The 26,217-nt window shown below is 40.9% G+C and overlaps 1 protein-coding gene across 1 annotated transcript in view; it reads right to left on the minus strand.

The window, feature by feature from the left end:
- The window catches only part of Trank1 (tetratricopeptide repeat and ankyrin repeat containing 1), a 108,211-nt gene extending 85,843 nt beyond the window's left edge, over positions 1-22,368 (minus strand). The window contains exons 1-2 of the mRNA XM_076843394.2: positions 22,302-22,368; positions 447-578 (exon numbers count right to left, since the gene is read on the minus strand). Of these exons, the coding sequence (XP_076699509.2) occupies positions 447-578; positions 22,302-22,324 (155 nt within the window). The 5' untranslated portion in view covers positions 22,325-22,368. The remainder of the gene's footprint in view (positions 1-446; positions 579-22,301) is intronic.
- Between the last annotated feature and the right edge of the window lie 3,849 nt (positions 22,369-26,217).

Raw genomic sequence — 26,217 nt, forward strand, 5'->3', positions numbered from 1 at the left:
ACCTACATAAACAAAGGCTGTTTGAAGTCCTCAATAATTTCTCATCCTGTCATGACTATAGTGTTTGAGAACAGGTCTCCTAAAGCGAAGGGGCAAGGAAAGCAAGAGTAAGCCTTGGTGCCTGGAAGGTGTGCCCCTGTGGTAAGGGGTAAAGGGCAAGAACATCAAGAAGATGAAAGAAAGAGGGGACTTCAGCTGTCCCAGAAAGTGCGATCCCTTAACCAGACAGAAGTAGAAGCTCTTGTTATGTTTATCAACAGCCCTCTGTGTTTCAGTTTCTGTTTCCCTTTTTCCACTAACATTCTCATTCAATTTCTATGCTGACAATGTATAGGAAGTGAGGGAGAAAGGAAACAGAAACAAGATGGTGCAGTAAGAAATGAGAAGAAAACATAAACAACAGAATATTCATTTTTTTTAAGTGGATATAAAATCCAAATACTTACCCCCATTGGTATAACTGCAGGAGAATCTGGATGGCTTCATCGTACTTTCTGATGGCCAAAGAGAAGTTCCCATTCTTAAGAACCTGGTTGCCAGATTCTTTCAAAAGCTCAGCATAAGCTGCTGGGTCCATCCTGTAGGGGACGAGGAAAGGCTTGCTGCCCGTGTAAGGCAAGTTCACCTTCACATTTGTATTGCCCAGAGCCTGGAGGAGTTTGTTCATTCTGGCCCCACCCACCTTCAGAGACCACACCCTGGCAACACTTCTCACCAGCACAGGGCTTAGACAGGGCTTCTGAGAAGAACTTTTCCTTCTCAGTTCTTTTCTGACGTTGCGGGCAGCCAGAACACTTCATTTATTCGGTATTAATGATCTACTGGAGGCTGCTTTCATGCATGGGACAACATAAAACTGGCAGGTAGTGAGCACTATTTCTGCAACTGGTACCATGATTATTCTCTTGTTTACCCATCACCAAAGCCCATAAGGGGGTACTATCCCCACTGTTCAGATAAGGAAACTGAAACCCAAACAGGCTCAAGTCACTTTCCTAAGAATCTGCTATGGCATTTCCCAGTTCTGATCCCAGATCTGAAAATTTCCAAGCTTCTGTCCTTGGTCACTGTACCACATCAATAAACAAGACCCCATTGACAGTCTTTCTGCCCTCTTAGTAAAATGCAGAAGGCAGGTGTAGTTCTGAAGGCCTCTTATTTCTCCTGCCCCATTCCCTTCTTAAAACACTATAAAAAGAGCATTGAAGTGTTTGTACCTGAAGTTGCCACTGCTTGCTTACTTATACAAATCTCTCAAGGGTACCTCTTTTGGGTCAATTTCTGTCTTATTCATTTTCGTGGCTCTATGGCCTAACACATAAGGGTACTTAAATGTCTGTGGTGTAAAAGTTTGAATGCCAGATCCATAAAGAAGGTACATTACTGATTTTCTTGGGTGTGGCCAAGGGGTTGGAAAGAAGTACCTGGCAGCCCTGACCACATGCTGGGACTCAGTGGAGGGGGAACAAAGGCAGGAAAGCAGAGTTTCCAAGAATGCCTCTAGAAGCAGCTTCCAAGGAGACAGGAAAAAGGAAGAGGTCAAAAGAGATGTCCCCTAGGATTTCCCTCTCTCAGGATCACAGTGGACAAGGCAAAGCAGAAAGGAGGGCCTTAAATGGGAGGACAATACAGGCATTCATGCAGAGCATGTACCAAAGAGGTTATAAAAATCTAGAGCGTATCTTGTTGATCAATTCAATTCTTGAACAGATAATATTCCTTATAGTCTTTATCATTTCAAATTTCAACAGAGCATTAGGAAAAGCAGCAAGACCAAGCAGATATATGTTGTGGCTTATTTTAAGTACATCCAAGCTTGTTGGGAGTGGGTTTTTGAACTGTACTGCATTTTTTCAGAATGAGGCATGACTCCTAAATAAGTCAGAATACAAAATTCTACATATACTTTCAATCCAATAATCTCTAAATTATACGACACATTTACAAAGAGATGACTGAGGAAAGAAAATATGAGAAAAACATAAGGCACTGATTTGCTAGGGAATAGACATGTTTCTCTAATACTGTTAGCCATTTGTCCAATAGAAAGTCTTTAAACTGGCCATGATTAGAAAACAAGAACAAGGAAATCACTGTGACAACTGACAAAGGGACAATACCTGTCCATTGCAAGAAAAGATCAATATTCTGACCAACATATGTAAGAGTCCAAAACAGTGGATAAGTAGGATTACCCTCACTACTAAGTAAAGAAATAGAAAATTAAACAAAGTAACATTGGAAAATGATGAAAAGAATGATCCCAAGTGATGAGGCATTGCTTACAGAAGAAATATACTATGTCATAAATAGATTCAACCCCACGGATGTTCACCATGGTGAAAAACTGATCCATAGTACATAATGGATTGAAATCAGTAAATACACATAAAGCCATATATTTATTTTAAAAATCATATTATAAAAGGACATTTATTGATAAAGTTAGTAAATGAAAAATACAAGCTATATGTAAGAAGTGTGTGATGTCAAATTATTTTTTTTAAAGAGAGAAAATTTTTTAATATTTATTTTTTAGTTTTTCGGTGGACACAACATCTTTATTTTATTTTTATGTGATGCTAAGGATCGAACCCAGTGCCCCAAGCATGCCAGGTGAGCACGCTACCGCTTGAGCCACATCCCCAGCCCATCAAATTAAAATTTAAATATATTTAAAATATACTTAATGTAATAAAATATACTGAAATATGCCACAATGTTAACAGCCAGGCCATTGTGATTAGGCAGGGTTTTAATTCTCTTCCTTATATTTTTCTGAATTTCCAACTGCTGTGCAATGTATCACCTTAATAATCAGACCATAAATGTTATTAAAATGAAACTCTTTAAGGGTCTAATTGAAAATTTAAACATAAAATGCTTCTACTGTATTTGCAAATAACAATAAAAGCTATTCACTTCAAATTTTTTTCTTACCCCTTTAGAAAACCAACATGAGCACTAATGTTATGTAGGCAAATATCTAAGGTATTCATTCACCTGTTTCTGCTTTTCCTTGGTACACTCATGCCAAGAGGATAGGAGGAATGCCAACCACTAAAAAGGCTTTTTGCTTCCCAATAGGATTCCTTGAAAACTATGTTCTCATTATAAGGAAGAATGCTTTATATCTCCACCACAGAAGACAGACAGCTCAATTGTTGGGTCTTTTGATTCTTTTTAAAATCACTGGCAGTCAATTTGTAATATAAAATTATTAAATTAAAGTGACAATAATTTACTATAATGAGAATACTTTTGAGAGCTAATATGTACTTTATTAGTGTGCTTTACATTATTGTGTCTTTCATTCTTACCCCAGGTAGGCATGCTCGCATCACTGTTTTATATGTAGGGGAACTGAGGCAAAAAGAAGTTAAGCTACTTGGCACATTCACATGGGAAAGTGGCAGTTCTGGAATTTAAACAAGAACTAAGAACTACACTCTGACAGGCCAGGACAGAAACTAAAATGTTAGCATCCAGTAAAATCACTGTAATATATGATAGTTGGGGCTGGTACCAAGCATTTATTCCCCTATGCTTTCAGTTTTATTAATGATGCAAAAGCTACATGATACATAAAGACAGTTTCACAGCTGCACTACTGGCTTTTGGTCAGTGTTACCACGTGGCTATGAGAGTTCAAAGTCTAGTTGTTGGAAAGTGTCACAGGCTGCCTCACTAAGTTGAGGAAGCAAAAGCAAGAAAAATGCAAATGTACTTAGTAGATTTTGAAACAAACAAGTCTGAAACACAGCAGAATCAAGAAGTTATGGCTTCTTATTACTGTGTATATATGCTGTGTATTTACACTTGAACTTCTATAATTGAGTTATTGGAATAGAGCAAGATTACAAGTGGTGGCATTCCTGCGGAGCTGAGATGGGCAGAAGAAGGATTTGTCTTCATATCTTTTCCAGATACTAGTAGAATTCTTGACAATAAAGGGATTAAAAATGTACCATCTCAAAACATGCCAAATTTGTATATTGGTTGTTTCAGACTGCAATCATTTGAAGATCTGTAATTGTAGAAAGGCCATATGACCTGGCCTCCCTACGTGCAGCAAACCATGGAGATTCTTTCAGGAGGGATGCCCTTTACATACCAAGGCTGGAAAAGAACCATGATCACCACATACTAGTAACTGGGGCTGCAATGAACTTGAGTAAACAAACTTTAATCTTTTTCCTTCACTAGCTTCTCCATCTTCCTCCCACACATATCTCTTGGTAACTCCCTTTGAATTTACGGCTCTAGTCCAGATATCCATTTGTCCTGTCATTCCTTCACAGATTTATTATTCTTTGTCTGAAAAATATAAAAGCATCATGCTTTGGTCATTTCTTTGAACTTCACTCCTATGTACATGTAAAACTGATAGAATTTTTGTGCTTTTCACATGATAATCAGTTCTTATATTAACTGAATTCCTAAATCCAGCCAAGGAATCCATAGAAGCACTAAGGGAGTTCTTAAGCAGAGCTCCCCTCTTTGCCAAAAAAACTGCTTACTTTTTTTGGTGCCCTTCTTTTTTTAAATCTAAAGACTCCCAAAGCAGTCAATGATCCATTATCAGTTCTGGAATGCTGGGTGAGAGACAATTCTCACTGAATTCAAAGACAGTTCCTCTTACAACTGAGTATTTCCTTTTCCCCAGGCAGGGGGCTATAGACAGTTCAAATTAAGAATCCAAACTAAGAACTCATTCTGAAGATTCCAATTTATTTTCTTTGATTTCTTTTCCCCCCACATAAAAGAAAGGATACAAATGTGGGAGGAGAAGAGTAGGGATTTTCTTAAGAAACTCATTCAAAATCTTTCAGAGGCTTCTGGATAAGTAAGGTGCTATTCCAAAGCCTTTCCTCTTCAGGTGCTAAAAGGAACAAGGTGGCCTGTTCACCTTGCCACCAGGCCTCAGCAGTCTCACTGCCTGCCCCAACCCACCAAAACTCAGTTAAGTGGCCTCTAAAAACTGACAGCTGTTCCATTCTAGCTGGTCTCCTTTGTCTATCAACTTCAAATGATTCCTCCTTAATATACACAGCCTCATCCACGCCCAACTACATATACATCAAAGACAAGATGATGATTCTAAAACCAGTTGACTAGTCCAGCTCTGAACTGTCCTGGACTTTGCATCCTATGAGTCATACTTCCAGTAAAAAGTAAACACCATAAATAAATACCTCCCTCATATGCAGGATCTCTTGACTTTCTAAACCTACATGCCTCTTCTCGTGAAATCTCAGACACTCACTGAACACATGTGCTTCCCAGTAGAGTCTGTATCTTGCAGAATGCTCCAGCCCTGGAAATTATACAATGCCTAACCTATGCTAGGCACTATGCTGCATATCAGAAGTTTGAAGGTAAAAGAATAGCTACTATCCCCAGGGAGGAAAACATTAAATAAATAATTATGAAAATATTAAATAGATTTTTCTTCTAACAAAGAAAAAGTCAAGGTTATAAGAAATCATATAACAGAAAAACAGCTTAGTTTCTAGGGGTCAAAATGCAAGATTGCCTCTCTTGGAATTGACTTTTAAAGCCAAAATTCTAGAAGAGCAGTTATCCCAGCGAAGGGTAGGTGTTCAGGAGAGAGCAACAGTATGTACAAAGGCTCTGAGCTTCACAGTTCAAGAAGACAGGTAAGTAGGATGCAGAAGTGAAGCTGAAGGATAAGCAATGTCTACAAAGATAAGTGAACTAGGATCGTAAAGGACTTCAGAGGGGCTTGGAGTTCATCTTAAATGCAACTGGGAAAGCAACACTGTTCATTACAACTTTTTAACAATGCAAATGTTCTGTTCTGCACTATCCAATACACTAGCTGCATGCAGTTATTACATATATGGTTAGTATGACTGAAAAACTGAATTTTAAATTTTACTTAATTTTAATTAAGTAAATACATACAGAGCCATATTTGATTAGTGGCTATTGCACTGAACAGTACAGCACTAGAAGATTTTAAGCTAAGAATTAATAAGTTCTAAGGGATGTCTCTGGATCATCCTAGCCAAAGGCAAAATGGAAAAGAATAGGCCAATATAGAATGAATTCAGATGGAAGAGCCAATAAGAGTTGCTGATGGACTTCATGGGACTGAGAGTAGGGGGCAGGAGAAATCAATCTCAAGTCTTTTAGCCAAACTTTACTCTGCATTATACAAATGGGAGCTTTGATTTCAAATATAAATGTAATACTACGGAATTTTCTTTTACATACACATAGTCTCCAGCCCCCTGTGAATAACCATTCTATGTCACTGACTCTATGGGGTAAAACATTTAACATCAATAATCTCAGAGACTTCAGGAGGCTGAGGCAAGAAAATCACAGGTACAAGGCCAGCCTCAGCAACTTAGTGAGACAAAATTTTGTAAAAGATAATAAAATAAAAATGGCTGGGAGTATAGCTTAATAATAGAATGCCCCTGGATTCAATCCTAAATGCCACACACACACACACACACAAAAAAAAAAAAAAAAAAAAACAAGACACAGAAGGACAAATGGTATATAGTTCCATTTCTCTTAAGTGTCTACAGAAATAAAATTCATATAGTCAGAAAGCAGAATGGTGGCTGACTGGAGTGGGGTAAAGGAGAGATGTGGAGGTATGTCTAAGAAATACAGAGTTTCGGTTTTGCAAATGAAAAAGTTCTAGAGATCAGTTGGACAACAGTGAAAATGTACTTAATGCTACTAACCTGTAAACACACTTAAAAACAGTAATGAAAAATTTTGTGGTTTTTACCACAGTTTAAAAGGAAATCTAAGTAAAAAAGAAATGAATCAGAAATCTAGAAATAGAAACATTAATGCATCAATGTAAAGGAACATTTTCTAGACTTGTATTTCTATTCCATGTTTAACAGGAAATTTACTTATATAACTTATGCACACTATGCTACACCAAAATCCCTAAAACATGGCAGGATACCAAAGACTCCCCCATCTTTACTAGTAATTATTTACATGCATACCCCAGAAGTAAAGGCAGCCAAGATACAAATTATTTACAAAACCACAAGAAGGCCTGGCCCTATTGACAAGATAACAATTAAAACTCATCTCTTAGCAGGCATCACAAGCAGGTGGAATTCACAGTATAATTTCTGTGACCATAAGAATAACCTCATTATGCAACAAATACACGTGGGGTTACAAATTGTCAGATAACATATATCAAAATTACCATACATTGGTAATAAAAAGAGATACAATAGGGATCTGTCATATCCCATTATCTTAAACAGGCCCCCCTTTTTTTCTGGTAACATTTTTATTGAGATAAAACACAATAATGCATGTAACAGGCACTGGTCTTAAATGTCTGGCTCATTGAATTTTTAAATTCATGTAACTCCCCACCAAAATTTGTATTTGAACATTTCCAGGTCCTGAGAAGATTCCCTCTTGCCCATTTCTAATCTAATCCCTCCTCCAGCACTATTTTGACTTCTCAACCACAGATGAGTCTTGCCTGTCCTTGAACCTCATAACCACACAGTGGGTACCTTTCTTAAATGATTTCTTTTCTTGAACTTTATCTGTGTAAGACTCACCTATAGTATTGCAAGTACCAGTCCCATTCTCTTATTGCAGTGCAATGTTTTGTTGTATGAACATGTCACAATTTACTTATCCATTCTATTGATGAGCACTTATTTATCCATATGTTGATGAGTTTGAGATAATTATGAATGAAGTTGTTATAAACATTCTTGTACACGTCTCTCAGTGAATAATGTCTGCACTGGGTGGGGGGTACCTTCCCAGGAAGAAAATCGCTGAGGTGCAGAGGAAGTACACTGTTTAGTTTTAGTAGATACCACCAGTTTTCTAAGTGGTTGAATCGATTTATACTCCCAAAAGCAGTATGCTGAGAGTATAAACTGCCAGTATTTTCAATGCTAGGTATTGTCAGTGTTTTCAAATTTAGCCAGTGTGGTATCTCACTGTGGTTTTAATTAGCATTTTCCTGATGACTAAAAACATTGAGTGCCTTTTCTTAAGTTTATGGGCCATATGAATGTCCTCTTTTATGAAGATCTGACTCAACCATAGAGAATTGTGTTGTTGGTTTTTTGCGGTGCTGGGGATTGAATCCAGGGCATTATGCGTGTGAGACAAGCACTCTACCAACTGAGCTATATCCCCAGCCCTGTGTTGTTTTTAATAAGTAACTATTAGGTAGCAATATGTAAGACCACTAGATAACAATGAGAACCATTTTCTCAGCTTAGTAATATCACTACCAAAGAGCTGGGAGAAGAATGGACTCTGACCTAGACACCTTACAGTCATCATTCAGTTATACAGCGCACAAATAAGCTCAGGAAATAAATTTTCTAAGGCACCGATTACCGATAAGTGGCTAAGGAGATTTCATTAGATTCTAGAGATAGCCTGGTGCCAGGAAATGGTTTTGTAATAAAAACAGGTTAATCTTTTATGGTAGAAATGTGAAAGTTGATCCTTAATGATATTTATAACTTAGGAAGCTCTGATAATCTACCCATTTGGCTATAGGGTCCATTCTTGGGCCATTTAAAGTAACTGCTCCTGTCTAACTGAACCCCAATTTTGATTCAGTTATTTACCTCTGTCCCCTCTAAAAGCCTCTGGCTTTAAGAAAAGCCAACTCTATTCCTAGTTCCTAATGTTTGTTTGTTTTTTAATATCTTCACTTATTTTATTTATTTTTATGTGGTGATGAGGATCAAACCCGGTGCCTCACATGTGTGAGGCAAGTGCTCTACTGCTAAGCTATAACCCCAGCCCCATTTCTAAGGTTTTGATGAGCAAATCCTATCTCCCTGCCAGGGATTGGTTCAGTACTGAGCATGGGGCACAGTTCTGGACCTCAAAACGTAAAGAAGTGTTTTATGAAGGACTCTGGAGAAATGTTTTATCACTTTTTTGAACAAGCTTCCAGAAAAGGATCATTATTTCTTGGGGCATGTCTAATATGGATGTGAGGCTGTGAATCTAGACATTGTGATGTGTAGATATGTGACCCTAACTTCAGCTTCAGTTTGCTTCGGGCCTAAGGATAAAACCAACACTCAAATAAAGAGGACCGAGCCCAGGGAATCACAGGAAAACTGATGGGAGGCATTGATTTGAGAGAATGTTAAAGCCTGCCCCATCTCTGGACTTACTTCTGTTTATGTGAATACATCAGTTAGGATGTATCTGCTCCCAGAAACAGAATATGTGAACATGGCTTAAACCAGGAGCAGTAATTTTCTCACATAATCAAAAGTCAGGGGGTAAAAGTAGTTCTGCATCTTTCTGTGACACCATTATAAACACATTGGCTTTGTGCCCTCATGTTTGTCTGCGGAGGGTTGAAGAAAGCTGCTAAAACTCTAGGTATAATCTTCAAGGCAGTAACAGGGCAAAGGGAAGAGCCACACACAACCCCATACCACTCAATTCTTCCACAAAAGAGGAAACTTTCCAAAGTCCCTAAGTAGATCCCACCTGTGTCACTGGTCAGAAATAACTATCTGGATCTATAATGGAAGGCAGAAAAAGAGGTTGACAGGGACTGTTGGGTTTGCCAAACAATAGAGTGTCTCAAAATGAAGCAATAAATATTCTTATTGATTACATTGGGTTTTCTGTTACTTAAAGCTAAAAACATGGTGATTTAGCTTTAACTATTACTATTTGATCTGGCTCCTATACTATTCTTTTATTATTCTATTTAGAACACTCTGTCCAATATGGTGGCCTCTAGACACATGAATATATTGAAATTTTAATTTAAATTAACCAAAATACAATTAAACTTCTGCTTCCCAGTCACTCTATTCATGTCTCAAGTGCTCCATGGCAGGGTGTGGCTGGCTCCTGGTTACCATATCTGACAGTACAGAGCCAGAGTACCTCCATCATTGCAGAAAGTTCTATTGGAGAATGTGGTTCTGGATAGAACAGTAATCCAGGTGCAACATCTAAAATGTTATTTTTCTATTCAGTGGAAAATTTAGCTTCCAATTCCTTGTGTGTGAACATGATGGATAAATGAAGGCTATTTCCCAGAATTTCAGTGTGCAGGGTATTTCCATGCTCTTTGCACTATCCTGTTGCCATCTCTGAGCTTCATGCATTCTTTCTATGATGCACAACACTCAACATATAAAGATGAATAACACCTGTAATTATGAACTAAGTTCTCTTGAAATTATTTCTGTACCACATTTTGGTACCGAATGTGGGATCACAGGTTGTATTGAGTAAACTCAATTCATATCTCCTCCAAGCATCCCCTATTACTGCCCACAGTATTACAATTAGAAACTTGTTAACTGCTTCAGAGCATCCCCATAAATATGAAATTCTAAGTTTCCTTACTACTTGTCCCCTTAAAAAAAAAATGGAGTGACAACCTGCAAAACCAAGGTGAGACCCAATAATACTGCTGTTAACCTTGCAAAGCAAGTGTAAAGAAAATTTCCTGACTTCATGAAACAATTTGTTTTGTTTAAAGGGGAGAAGGAAAAAAGCCTTTTATTCCACTGGTTTGATCCCTATTTGATTAGCTGTTCAGAATTTTCAATATAGCCAACTTTAAAGTCCTAAATTTCCCCTGATATTCATTTTAGGACCTGACTCACCTCAGACTGACTCACTCTTGTCCCTCGACTAAACAGTACTTCAAAACATGTTTTTCATTAAATTTTAGATTACAAATGGAACAGTTTGCTATGTGAGAAAAGTAGAAGCAGGACTCCTAGGGAGGTTAATTATATTGACACTGCTTTATGATTTGAGGTTTGCAGGCTTAAATTATCAGAGGACTAAAATAACCTGAGAACATAAACTACAGATTTTCAAAGAAAAACTAGAGTAACTAAAAAGTTTTTAATTTAAAAAATGAACATGTAATTCTTATAGGAGCATTTTAAAAAATATCTTTATAAAGTATATATGAATAGATTTAAGTTTGCAAGATTTATTTGAGGAAAAAGCAAAATTCACTCAAACACATAGTCTTGAATTTTAAAAATACTCCACGTTTCTGCTTGGGCAAATTCGTTATCATAAAATGTCAAATCTTTCCATATCAATGACTATATATTTTCAACAAAAATTTAATTTTATAAAAAGATGTTTAAAAAAATTAATGAAAGAACTATCAAGTTCATTCAAAGGAATAAACATACCAAAATAGCCAGTAGAATTTAATTAAAACAGAAGTATCAAAAGAGAATCTTCTCTAACATTTTAAAATGTATTTATAAGATTATTATTTTTAACAATGTAGTACTCACATATGAAAGTAAACACACCAATGTAATAAAACAGAAAAATAGGAAATAAATATATATTATAAAAGAATTCCATATGTGATAAAGGTTGCTTTTGAAATAAACTGGAAAAAAATGAATCAATCAGCACAACTGGCTAAATGTCTGGAAAAGAGGTTAAATTTCTACTTCACACCATATGGTAAACTAAGTGATGGACCCTCCAAAGATGTCCATACCCTGATCAGTATCCAGTACTTGTGGATACATAGCATTATATGGCAAAGGGAATTTGTAGATATAATTGGGATTATACACCTTAAGACAGGGATGTTATCCTGGATTATCTGAATGAGCTCAATCTAAATAACATGAATCCTTAAACACAAAGAACTCTCTGTGGCTAGAACCAGAAAGATACAGGGGAAGATGAAGGCAGGACAGAGGTAGCAGACCAAGCTTCACAAAGGACTAGGTCGATCACTGTAGGCCTTGAAGGTAAAGGAACGTAGGTGGCCCTAAAACACCAAAGGGCTCCCAGCTGACATTCAGTAAGGATATAGGACACCTCACACCTATAGCTACAAGGAACTAGATCCTGCCACAACATGAATGAGTTTGGTTGAGGATTCTTTGCAGACTCTCCTAAAGAGAGCCCAGCAGCCAACATCCCAATTTTAGCTTTGTGAAACAAACCAAGTTAACCGAGACTTGTGTCCTACAGACAATGAGACGATAAGTTTGTGTTGTTTTAAACTACTGTTTGTAGTCATTTTATATGGCAGCATAGAAAATACACATCAAATGCCAAAATTAGTTCCAAATGAATAAAAACAAGTGAATGTAAAAAAAATAGCATAGCAATAAAAAAGAACAAACCGCTAATGCACATAGCAGTATAAAGAATCTCAAAAATTATTAGACTGAACACAAGAAGTCAGACTCAAAATAGCAAATGTTGTGTGATTCCATTTAGATGAAGTTCTAGAACAGGCAAATCTAAACAATAAGAAGAGTGGTTGTCAGGGCTGGGGTTGTGGCTCAGTGGAAGAGTACTTGCCTAGCGTGTGTAAGGCACCGAGTTCGATTCTCCGCACCACATACAAATAAATAAATACAGATATTTAAAAAAGAAAGAGTAAAAACTGGTTGCCTAGGGATACAGGTATACTGACTAGAAAGAGATATGAATGAGCATTCTGGCAGAGTGGAATTGTTCTATATTTTGATCAGGGTGATTGGTCACATAGGTGTATGGATACATTTGCTGTGCTTATTGATCGACTAAGGGCACTTAAAATCTATTTTATTGCGTATAAATATCCCATTTTTTAAAGTACTGAGAAAAAGAAATGAAAAGCGCTAAAAGAAAATATAGGTACAAATTTTAGATCATCTTTAATCACTTGAAGAAGAAATATGCCCAATATCTAAAAAAGTGATGTTTATATCACTTTGATTTGGACTTAACTTTAATGCCCATCAACATGGAATTGGTTGGGAGTGGTTGTTTGTTGTTTTGTTTTGCAGGACTATAAATTAAACTCAGGGCACTCTACCACTGAGCTACATACCTAGTTCTTTTCCTTCTTTTATTTTGAAACAGGATTGTGCTAAGTTGCCTAGGCTGGCCTTGAATTTGCAATCCTCCTGCCTCAACCTCCTAAGTCCCTGGAATTACAGGTGTGTGCCAACACATCAGCCAAGAATTGATTTCACAGAATCTTACAACAGGATATTATACAACATATTTTTTAAAGAGCCAGGTGCGGTGCCACACGCCTGTAATCCCAGCGCCTTGGGAGGCTGAGGCAGGAGGACCCTGAGTTCAAAGCCAGCCTCAGCCACTTAGTGAGGCTCTAAGCAACTCAGTGGGACCCTGTCTCTAAATAAAATACAAAAAAGGATGTGGTTAAACCCCTCTGGGTTTAATCCCCAGTACCAAAAAAAAAAAAAAAAGAACAAAAAGATGTACCAATCTGGGATCCAAAATATATTTCAAAAAAAGAGATACAGAAAAGAGATATAGAACATTGTGCCTTCTACACTACCTTTTGTGTAAAAAAATAAATAAATAAATGAGGAGCTGAATAAGAATATTTATTTGCATTTGCTTACAAATGCATAAAGAAATTCTGGAAGGAACTTCTAGAAATTAAACTATTTATCTTTATTGGAAGCAGGGCAGAGGGTGGAGAAGGGAAGATTTTTCTTCATAACCTTTTAATATTCTAGATACCTGAATGACATAAATTATAGCAATTTTTAATGTAGTGGGGGGGAAAGTAGGTAATCTTCAATTTTGAGAAGTCTACTCTACTGATACTAAAAGTAGAAACCATAAAGAAAAGTGAAATATATGAATTCATGAAAACTACAATGTATAGGAATCTATAGGAATACATTAAAAGGACCTGAAAAAAGTTTAATAGTACCCTAAATCAACAAAATTGTGAATAGAGCACTCTCATGTACTGCTGATGGCAGAATGAAGTGGTATATGTTAAATGCACAAACTTGTAACATAGCTATTTAGCTGTTGGGAATTTATTCTACAACCACATTTTATTCAAGGATATAAGGAGGTTCACTGCCTCATTCTCTGTAAAAGCAAAATAATACAAATCCGAAAGTCCAACAACTGGAGAAGTTTAGATAAAGTGTGATACAGCTTAGAACAGAACATTGTAGAGTTGTTTAAAACTATAAGGTAGACCTAGATAAAAATGAAAGGATGTCAAAATATGCAATTAAAGTGAATAAATCAAAATGTAGAGCAATTTGTAGAGCAACTTGGAGAACAACTTGGAGAGCTCTAAGGATGTGTATGAATGTGTGCATGTATGTGTACACTTGATCTATTGAGAGAAATTCTGGAAGAGCACTTAGGAAACTAGTGAGAGTGGTGATCTTTAGGGAATAGATCTAGGAGTTGGCAGAATAATCCTGAACTATGAAAGAATAAATTTCTGTTAAGTCACCCAGTTTGTGGTGATTCTTTACTGCTACCCTAGGAAACTAATACAATACCTCATTGAATCATATAAATAGAAAGAATTTAATAAATTGAGATATTTGAACTACAATTTCTAGAGCAAGTAATCCAAGACTTGGAGACTCTTAAGACTAAAGTCAGATGACACAGTAAAGAACACCAAAGGTGAAATCTGGGCTCACTCACCTCAGCTCCCTGCCCCCATCACCTCTGGGTAGGCAGGAAAGCCAAGACTAGAATGCAAGTCTTACTTTTGGTCCATGGCAGCTCAGCTAATGTCCAAGAGGCACTGAGGATCCCTGCCCATTATTGAGTATAATTCCTGCAATATTTACAGAACCTTTGTTTTGTTTGCCCAACAAACAGAAAACCTTTAGTGAAAACAATGCCCTAGTATTTTTGAAAGGGGTTACCTGAAATTACCAGGCAGGTAATCAGCTACCGCAAAGAAAATCTATGAATCTCAAGGCCTTGACCACTTCCCAAGGCAGATGAGGCTGATGATTAGAGTAGGAGAGGTCAGCACTAGGATATTTGAAAATGGCCCCAAATCTTTTCCTAATGAATTGTTCCTTTGGGAAGAAAAGCATCTGTTTACAGGACCTAAGAAACACTTTCCAGCTAGAGGACAGTGTCATCATAGTAGGCATGCTCTGGTTTGGTTGCTCACCTCAATGCAAAGGCCTTCTCAGGGAGAGCTAAGGTGCACAGACACAAGCCCCAGGGCCTTGTGCTCTTCATGTGCCAAATATAACAGGTCAGAGCCCTTCTCTGGGAGTTTCTGAACTGGAACTTTGGGAAGAATCCTCTGGAGATGGAAGCTGGGGTAGGAGGCTCCAGAGGGGATCAGCCTTACTTTCCATTAAGAAGTCAATCTTCAGTAAGAGAACATGATACCTATACCCAGAGAGAAGCAGAAAAAGGGGCATTTGCAGGCCCCAGAATAGCTATCTCTGAATTTGGTTCAACACACCCTCCAGAAATATCTTCCTCACCATCCTGTGTTAATGTAGTACTGTCTTTTTCATTGCTCTCCCTGTTCTAGTCTCACTCAGCTCCAGCTTGGCCTCCTCAACACCATCAGTGAGTCATTTCCCAAGTCCATCAGATCATGTGCTGTGTCCAGGATGAAAAACCCTCCAATATCACCTAGGGCCTCACCCTACCTGCCTCCATCCACATCAGCTCTTCCCCAGGGAACTTTCAGATTTTCTGGGCCATTCTCTGGCCACAGTAACTGCTGCTGCTCTGAACACCTCTGTATGAGCTCTTTACTCACCTTTTTGGAAATATATTTCTGACAACAGCATCTATGTTTTAGGTACTGTGCTAAGTCTCAGAAACTCTGTGCTAAACATTTATTTATTTAAATGTTTTCACCAGCAGCCTATTGTCGTAAGGCAGAAACTAAGTCTTTTGTTAATCATTATTTCTGCAACCCAAGGGCTCAGCATTGTTGAATAAATAAATAATTTCCTGGCTGCTTCTTTATCAGAGACAGATGATTAGCTTAGTGGAAAAGGAAGAAAGTTGGAGGGACAGTTATTTTGGACTAAATGATTTCACTAATAATGCTGGATTTCTTGCCATTTCTTGGAAAGCCAAGAAATGTTGAACTGTCAGCTGTTCCCCTGGATAAAGATGCCAAATTAAAGCCAACCACACAAAATACAAACCAGAAATAACCAGATTAAGTCCAACTGAAATAAAATCACCAAAGCTGTTGGCTAACAGGGGAGAAAAGGAGAAAGACACCTACAAATTTAAAAATATTCATTCAGAATTTAATGGTCAGCATCCAAGGCCACATATCTGCATGTGCAATTATAGTCCTGAAGATTCAAAACTGTTAAGGTAAAGAATAATCCCATAGATCATCAGTTCCTAAATTTTTGGAACTGGCAAATAATAACATTTGCACACACCAAAAGAAACTGAAGGGGACCTAAATTAGAGTTTCCAACTCATTATTTTTCCAAGTAAGAACATTTTCCAAGAAAATGAGTACCATCTACCATCCCCACAATTTCACCCCCCCAAAAAAAGAAATACTTTAACTCCAAAGAAAGAAGAATGTGAACTCTGCCTAAAGATAGTCATCCTCAAGAAAAAACAAGCTAAAAGCCTTACATCAAATTTTAATCTTGGATAGTATACAGATGATTTGGGCCTTGATAGACATTTCAAGTCCTAAAAACCAAGTCAGACCCCTGGAAAATTATCAAGAAATAACACTAAAAGGCAAAGATAGATCAGTTTCTACTACTGGTGCATTAAACCTCCAAAGAGGGAGCCATATGAACACCTCCCTCTCAGTTTGTGGCAGTGGTAGACCCACAATACCTCCTCAGAGGCCACAGACTGCTGTTTTCCCTATTGCTGTTTGAATGAGAGTAATTCAAGACAGTTGCATGGGAACAGGTAAAATCTTTTGTGTACTTACCATATGAAAGGCCCTGTGCCAAACTCTTCCAGGCATTTTCTCCCTGAATACTTCTAACAACATTCAATAAAAGAGGGATACAATTAGCCCAATTATAAAAATCCAAATATCCATACAAGTGAATGTAGTTCTCTAAAAAGATTCAAACCCAAGTCTAAAACCAAAAACTGTTCACAATCCCTGAAAGAGATGAAGTACACAAAAGGTGAGGATGAGTGGGAAAAAGTAGAAGATAAGCTTTAAAATCAAACTCCGGCAAAAGCCAATCTGAAGAACCACTGAGAGGTTAGCATTGAACATTCTACCTCAAGACAAATGAAGAGGTTAAGTATCCACCAGCCATAATTTCCAGCCATTTATTTAAAAATCTTGATTCAGGTATTTGTGCTAAATCCAGTTTGCTATTCCCCTCATTTAGGCTTCTGCTCTCCCTTGGAGCACCTGGAAGCTACACTTGTGAAGTTGAGAAGCCAAAAAAAAGGCACACAGCATTCCTGTGACAGGTCTTGAACAAAGGTGCTTTCTCATTCAAAGGAGATCCTGAGTTATGAATAATAGCAGTCCAGTCATTCCCTCCTCCACATCCCTCCCCTAGTCTCTCTGTAATACAGTCATGCACTCCATAACAATGTTTTGGTTAAGAACAGACTGCAGATATGAGGGTGATCCTGTTAAACTACATCACTCAGTGACCTCCCAGCCCTCCAAGTGTGTGTACATACACTCTATGATGTTCACACAATAATGAAGTCATCTAAGGATGCATTTCTCAAAAGTTCTTTAATGAAAACATGTGTGCTGACAATTTCCTGAAAAACAGGGCCTTGATTTGGCCTTGAAAAATCTGTAGACTTTGGCCAGGTTGATTCATCCACACCCCCACCCTCCAGAGTTAACCTTATAAATAAAACACAGAGAGCTACACACACACACACACACACACACACACTCTCTCTCTCTCTCTCTCTCTCTCTCTCTCTCTCTCTCTCTCTCTCTCTCTCTCTCTCTCTCCATGGCTTCTAACCTTGTTTAGAATAATGCCCAAATAGCTCAGATTTCCATACACAACACTTACCTTCCTTCCCAACATTCTCCAACACTATTCTTGCTATGTTATATTCATATGACTCCAAATTCACCCGGCTCCCTCCAACTTAAAGGCCTTTGCAATTCAATGTAATAGGGCTGGGGCTAGCACCAGAGGGTGACATAAGAACTCAGTATCCTCCTAACAGAACAAAAAGCCTAGAAACCTGAGTTCAAGTCCCATTTTCACCTCTTTCAGGCCTAATGTCAGGCAGCAAAATTCACTTAACTCCAGGTCTCAGTTTTACTTACTAGAAACAGGAACGGTATTGCCTTACATGACTTGGACCTGGACTCTACATTTTCTCAATCAATAAATGTTAATTGATTGTCTACTGTGTTCTAGGCACTCTGCTGGATGCTTGGAATATGTGAATAAGGCTGACAAAAAACCACTACTCTCCTCATGAAGCTCATATTCTGTGTAGGTAGAGACGTAAAATGAGGATTACTCACAATACTTCTATGGAAATTAAATAATATATGAAATACACTTTATATAGAGCCTGGTACAGGATAAACTATTATGATTATGATTACATTGGTATTTGGAGTATAATTTCTTTTTTGTAAAAATCTCTCTCTCTCTCTCTATCTATCTATCTATCTATCTATCTCATTCCACCTGCTTGAAGTTCTCTTCATCTTGTTTAGGTACAGCTAAATTGACCTCCCATACTTCCTCATGAGATGCATTCAGGACCTAGAAACCCCAAGTGCTTGCCTACATTTTCACTAACCCATTCTCACAGGTCTTCCTGACATTAACTCTGTTTCATCATCATCAGCAGGTCTGTTTTATGTTTACACCCTTCTTTAGCCCAATACAATGCCCTCAGATATATCTAAGGAGCAAAATTGACCTGAAAAAATGAAAAGCAAAAAAAAGAGGTGGGAATAGATAAGGAGAAAGAGCACATCAGAAATTCTGGAGGCTAGCTCATGAGTATCCTTAGTACCTGAACAGAGTGTTCAGAACTGAATGAGATGACCCCTAGAAGTCACCAAGTTTGGAGGCTCCCAGGTACAGTAGACTCTGATAAAGAATGACGTGGCCCAGGCTCAACCAAATGAGATTGCCCAGGAAGCCACAGCTGGACATGAAAGATAAGTCCATCCCAGTTCAAGGCTTCTATCTAAGCATTCTTGTCACAGTGAATCAAGATTGCCCAGGATGAGCTGGGCACAGTGGTGCTTATCTGTAATCCTAGCTTCTCAGTAAGCTGAGGCAGGAGGATCACAAGTTCGAGGTCAGTCTGAACAATTTAGAAACACTGTCTCAAAATAAAAAAAAAAAATTTTTAAAGGGGTCTGGGGATGTAGCTCAGTGGTAGAGCACTTGTCTAGCATGCTTAAGATCCTATCGTTCAATCGCTAGTACTGCCAAAAAAAAAAAAAAAGCCCAGTATGGTGCTATAATTCTTCATATTTTCTACACTGGTCTTGTCTCCTCTAAAATAGCATCACTGTTTATCCAAGGCTAGCAACCCTGACCCTTTTCAAGTGTTATCCCATTGATAGAAAGACTCAGTGCTTAGAAAATAAAAACATTTGGGCTGGGAATGTAACTCAAAGGTAAAGTGCCTACCTACCATGCACAAGGCCCTAGGTTCAAACCCCAGCACAGAAAAATTAACTAAATAAAAACATCCCAATCCAAATAATATCACTGGAACTTTGAAGACAGATATTAGATTTGGCTTGGTTCCAAAAGACATACAGGGAGTACCATCAGCTCACCAGGCTCGTGGACACTTAGACAGGCATGCTATGGTGACTGCAGCATGGGCATTAAGAGTCAACATCCAGGCAATAAATGGAATTGATTCAGGTTAACTGAGTCCAGAGTATCATTGACTTACCCAGTTCATTCACTCTTCCATATTTTCAACAAAACCAAAGAAATAAGGCAATACTTACTTATACAACCTGAGAACAAGAAAAATGTCAGGAAAAATGAACAACCAAAAATGTCGGGAAGAATGAACAACCAAAAAAAAAAAAAAAGAAAAGAAAAGAAAACCATACTGCTGTTGGTTTCAACACTATGACATTTTTGAGTTCCCAAAATGACTTTTATCTGCTTTAATGCTTTTTTAAAAAAACGTTAAATTCATCCTACCACTTGCCCCCAGCACTGAATTTTGCTGAAACTTAGTGTCATCTTTGCTAAGATGAAAGTTCATTTCCCCCAAACTCCTCTTCCTTGAAAAGATTTCTTGTAATGAAGTTTGGCCTTGAAAACCTCAGGCTGCACTCCAAGGAAACTTGCTCCAAAACCAGTGAGCCTGCAGTCATTCTGAGGGCAAAGCTCTGACTTGTCAGCTTCACTTGCCCATCTGGAAAAGCAAAGGAGGGTTCATTCCTCAAGGTCATTAAAAATAATGGCCAGATGCCCACACTCCAACCTCCACTTCAGTTCTCAAAAATGTCGCAGACATGGGACCTGTAGACTCTTCTTTGCTGCTAAAAGAATCTTCATTCCAAGAAGCAAAGATAAAATAAGAGGGTATACACCACAGAATGGGCCTTTGGTAGCAACCACAGAAAAACAGTACCAAGTTGTAAAGGAAAGTTTAAAAATGCCAGAGGACAAATTCTCTATTTGTCACGGGCAGGGAAGTCAAGAAAGCAGATGTCTAATACCATATCCACTACTCCTAGCAGCTAATGACTAACAAGCCATGGTCTTCCTGGGGTGCAAATGTTTCCTCTATGAAATAATTAAGGCTCAGTTCTTGACACTGCAGCTGTGAAATTCTAAGGAAAGACTTTTAGAATCCCCTTTGAAAGCTTTAGGTCCAAAGTCTACTGCAGTCTTGAAGCACTCTCCTCTTTCTTCTTCTTTCCAAAATATGAAAAAAAAAAAAAAAAAAAAAAAGGAATCATTATGCACCCACCTTCCCAGAACTCTCACAATGCCCAACTGGGCACCCTGTGAATAGACAGCCAGAACCAGAATAACCAAAAGCATCTGTAGCTCTGCAGTTGTCACCTAAAACTGGTTAGTCAGTCATAAAACCAAGTTAATGAATTATGATTAGCTTTTTCAAATACATTAAGTCCAACAGAATAGAATTAGTGTGTCTCACCTTGTAGAAAACAAGGGTCGACCAAAAGAAGCTCTTGTTGCAGTTTTATAAACCTCTATGTACATGGGTGTGAGAATCTCTATTGTGGGTCTTGATCCAAAAAAAAAAAAAAAAGACTGAAAACCCTCAGTAGCAGGGAGATTGTACTCTGGGAGCACTTGCCACATACACCCATCCCACCTTTATCCCCTGTAGAGGATGCAAAAGCCTGCAAAGGGTACTTCGGACTCAAGAACCCATCCTACAATCCTACAAAACAGACTTGACTAAACACAATTGAAACAAACTTCTGACACCCGCCACCAAACCCGCCCCACAATACGATACTTTCTAGAAAGCACCAAAGTTGTTCAACAAAAGACACCATCAGGGTAACAGCCTTGCCTCAAAAAGATGCCTGGCACAAGAAGGCTCAGCATTAGGCAGCAGGAGAGAACATCAGTACTTGGGTCCAAACTTGCCTGCTGCACGGCAACTGGGCCAACAGCAACTGGGCTGGGGGCAGATAGGGACACTGGAGACCACAGAACCCCCTTTTTCTTTCTCTTCAATTTTTTTTTTCAAGTTGCACACCTCCCTAAAAAATTTCCCTAGGAAACACCAAAGCTTTCATCAGGCCAGAAACGCCCCCAAATTGAAGAACCGGTGGCCAGCACAGCAAGCCCATCTCAGTGGGGCTGAGGGCTCCCTGCTGGCATGAGCGCGGGACTAGGGTTGGGGAAGTGAGCAGAGCAGAGAGCTCTTCCAAAGCAACAGGGTCCGAGCACACGCTGGGAAACTCTCGCAAGCTTGGGCTCCTGAGGACTCTGGTGCTCTGTCTTGGGCCCCCAGCTGCCACCCTGCCCCGTTACTCGGTCAGGGGAGGAAGGTGGGCCATGCGGCCCCATTCAGGCAAGCCCATCCGGATGGGCAGGGAAGGAGGCCTCCTCCTGCCGGGAAGAGGCCAGCGTTCTCTAAGTTCCCCGCGAATCCCGCCCTTCCAGCCTGGCGCCGTTCCATGCCCCGCCGAACCCAGCGCCCGAGAGCCAGCCTTCCCCAGTGCGTGCCCCGGGGGTGCGTCCGCGGGGACTACGCCAGCGGGCTGGGGTCCCGGAGGAGGGGAAGTGGGCCCAGGGCGGCAGGTTCGAGGTCCCGGTGGGATCCAGGCAGGCCGCGCGCCGCCGCAGTCCTGTCGCAGCGCGTGCCCTAGTCCCCCGGGGCGGAAGGCCGGAGCCGCCCCCACGCCCGCCCACGCGCGACAGGCCCAGGTCTGTGTCTGGACCGCTGCGGCCTCCCGGGGATGGCTCGCCAGGCCTGCTGCGCCGCCGCCTCGGGGGTCGCCGGCCCCCGCGCGGCCGTTTCCCGCCAGGCAGGGGCGCGGGCCCAGAAGGCCGGAGGCGCCCCGCGCTTCCAGCGCCGCTACGCACCTAGCTGCCCGCGGGTCCCACATGGCTGGGGCCGGAGGGACCGCGCCAGGACCGCCGCCGCCTCGGGAGCCGCTGCCCGGGGGGCGCGCGCGGCGGGCGGTGCGGAAGCCCGCAAGCTCCGGGCGCCGTAGCGCGGGGCAGGGGCGGCGCGGGGCAGCGGCCGCCCGCGGGGGCCCCTGCTCCCTGCGGCTCGGTTCCCCGGCCGTGTTGAACAGAGCGGGGGCGCCGGGACCCCGGCGCCTGGGCGGAATGCAGCCGCAGACCAGACCGAGGCCAAGTTTCCACGTAGTTGCGAGAGCCCGAAAACTGTCACGTGCACGTCGCCGCTGGGTGGGAGGGGGTGTTTGTCATCGTGTTCAAAAGGGGCGTTTCGGTGTCTCACATCATGCATGTGAGGGCTCCAATGGGGTGGCTCTCGGCCGCCTTTGAAAAACGAGTGCTTCGCGCCCGTTGCCTCGAGGGACGGGGCGCACACTCCTGCCCCAGCCTCGGCGGTCAGCCAACTCGCTCCTCTCAGTGGTCGGGAAGCCCAGCGTGGTCGCTAACGGCCGCCGTGGCGTCCCTCCTTCCCTCGGTCTCCCTCCAGCTCTAAGCGGCCCAGGCTCCCACTTCCGGCCACCTCAGCCATGGGCGAACGCTGATACTCACTGTGTGCTCGCCCCTCCACTCTGGGGGCGCTGGGGGTTCTGGAGTGGGGCGGGCAGCGGGGTCCCGGGCTTCTTGACGCTCACGGCAGTGTTCATGTCGAGTCCACGGCTCCCCGCGGGCCGCAACAGGCAAGGAACCAAGCGAGGTCTTGGCCTACTTCCCCTACGTCCTGGAAAGACAATGAAGACCCAAAGAGTTGGGGGACGGTTAGGGCCACCCCAGGCTGTCACATCCCCAACGGTTCTGGGCAACATACCCACTTCCACCCTCCACTGGGTTGGGCCTTCACAGCTTCTCTGGGACAGGGATCCGACCCAACCAGAGAGGGAAGCTCTCTACCCTGGGCGAGGCCGAGGCCTACACCGCCTCCTGGTGGCCCTCACGCCCTTCTGGGGAGCCCACCACACCAGGCGCCCCTCCTGGGGGAGGAGAAGACCACCACGGAGCTTCAGCCAGAGGAGCGGTGTTGTTTTTTAAAAGAGGCAGAGAGGCCTTCCTAACGCAGTGACGCGCCTGAGACACCCACCCCACGTGCTTTCCTGTGAGTCAAGACGTGGTCTCCCAGTCTCATCTAGTGGTCTCCTTGATTCTAGAATCTACCGCCTCCCATGTCGCCTGTGCATTCACCGTCCTCAAATATATTGCATCACTTCCCCGTTGAAATGCCTCCAGCGGCACCCGGTTGCCAACAAGAGACTCCATTAGTAACCCAGCAATTGAGGCTCAGTTTCATCCTACCCTTCCCACCGACCTCCTGGTACGAACGCGAAACTCCCATGGTTCCGAATCTTCGAGAACTTTTAAAAATCATGATATCGGAGTCCTACTCCCAAGCAGTCTGATTTAATTGGTAGGGGATATGTCAGGGGCAGCCGGGTTTTCAAAGTTGCCCAGGTGACTATGACAGGTAGCAAGGCTTGGAAACCACTGCCAGCTTCCAAATGGTCCAGGCTGCTGGCTATTTACCAGACGTCGATGGTCCTTCAACTTCCAGGGGTCTTTACATGCCCTTCTTGGGATCCATTGCCCAACATGGCCCAATTCTGTTAGTATTATGGTTTGGATGTGAGGTCCACCACCACCACCACTCACCACCCACCACCTACCACCCACCACCAAAAAAAAAAAAAAATCACGTTAGACAATTCTGGAATGTTCACGGGTGAACCGACTAGATTATGAGAGCTGTAGCCTCTCCAGTGGATCCATTCATTTGATGGATTAAGAACTAGGACGGATTACTGGGTGGTGGCTGGATGCAGGTGGGGCATGGCTGAAGGATGTAGGTGGCTGGGGGCTGCCTCTGGGGTTCCTTTCTCGTGTCCCTCAGCTCTCGCTCGCTCTCTGTTTCCAGGCTGCGGTGAGCCCAACTGCGTTCCTCCACCACGTTCTTCCGCCATGTTTCTCCTCACCTCGGTCCAGAGCAGTGGAGTCCCCGCACCGTGGACTGAAACCGCAAGCCCAAAATTAACTTTTCCTCCTCAAAGTTGTTCTTGTCCGGTGTTTTGATCAGAGCGAGGAAAGACTGACTGACGTGGAGAAGACCCACGCCACCTCGCTGAGTACTGCCATTTCCCTGGCAGCTCCCTGGAGTCTCCAGATGGAGAAGGCCTAGCCAGCCTCTGACGTCAGGAGGGCAAGGCCAAGAGGGATGGGCGAGTGAGTCGCGGTGAAGAAGTGCCACTATCCTGGGGCTTTTTCACCAGTTTTCATAAGCACCTCAAGAGCTTGTCACACTTTCCCTTCTCGTATCTTTCACCACTGTCCTCGAAACAGTCACATCAGGGTGCTGAGTTTTGTTTTGTTTCACGAGATCAGAAATGGAACCCAGGACCTTGCACTTATTAGGCCTGCGCTCAACCACTGAGCCATCACCCCCGTTGGCTGTGTCTTCCTTTTAAATTTGTTCATTATTCTTCTTTTATTTTTTTCACCTTTATCACAATTATACATTGGTACAGTTAACAGAGCAGTGCCCTCGCTCCCATCTGACTTTCCCAGAAGTAGTCACTTTTATGTCTTTGAGCTGATTATTTTAAATATCACGTTTGCTTACTATTTGTTGTTGGAAGCCTTTCTCCCCATGTTATACATCAAGTAAATTTTTTGAGATTGTTTTCCTATATGAAAACCTCCACCCTTGATATATTAGTTTGTCTAGGTATGAAGTTCTAGGATGGAAATCATTTTCCTTCAGAATTTTGAAGCTCTTGATCCAGTGAGCTCTAAATTCCAGGACTGTTGTTGAGAATTCCAAATACATTCCATCACCAATCTTCATTGGACCTCTTTTTGTTTTAATCTTTCAAAGACAGAAGAATCTTCTTTTTCTCCTCAATGTTTTGAAATGACACATGATGTGCTTGGATAATGGTATATTTGTGCGTTCTACTTGGTACCCGGTGGGTTCTTTGTCTTAACACTCAAGCTCTTCAATCTGGGAAATATGATCTTAAACTATTTTGTTAATTGGTTTTTTCTCCTTTATTTTTCTTGTTTTCTTTTTTTTTTTTTTTTGAAATATTATTTATATATGAGACTTCCAATATTGGTCTCTGTGATAGTGTCCCTTAATTTTCAAATCAATGCTAGTTTCCATCTTTTTAGTTTTATTTGAATTAGTTTCTGGGAAATTTCCTCAATTTTATGTTACAAGTCTTTTTTTATAACAAACTTTTACTTTTTCCAAGAATTCTTTTTGAATTCTTCCTTTTTTGGAGTATCCCAATTTTTTTTATGATTATGCACATAATCCCTGCAACTCTTAATGGTGGATTTTTTGGTTTTGCCTGCTGCAAAGGCTTTATGCTTCAGGATCCTTTTACTGTTTATGTTTTTGTTTTGTTTCCCTTGTTAAAGATTTTCTTCAGATGCTTTTCTGCTTATGAGTAAGACTATGGAGTGGGCTGGGGCCGTATCTCAGTGGCAGAGCGCTTGCCTTGCATGTATGAAGCACTGGGTTTGATCCTTAACACCACATAAAAAAAACAAACAAATAAAATAAAGGCATGCTGTCCAACTACAAAAAAATAAAAATAAAAAAAGACTAGGGAGTAAGATGTCCATCTGTAGAGAACAGATTGAATAAACTATGGCATCCACACATTGGGAAATTATACAGCTATACAAAGAAATAGGAAGTATCTCTACATAACATTATGGACTGATGGCCAGGAAATATTAAATGGGAGAAATGTAAGTGGGAATTGTGTTTATATTACTCTGCTTTTAGGGTAATACAAAGAGGTAAATAGTTTTATGTATTTAT

This window comes from Callospermophilus lateralis, chromosome 1 (assembly GCF_048772815.1).
Source record: "Callospermophilus lateralis isolate mCalLat2 chromosome 1, mCalLat2.hap1, whole genome shotgun sequence".
Lineage (NCBI taxonomy): Eukaryota > Metazoa > Chordata > Mammalia > Rodentia > Sciuridae > Callospermophilus > Callospermophilus lateralis.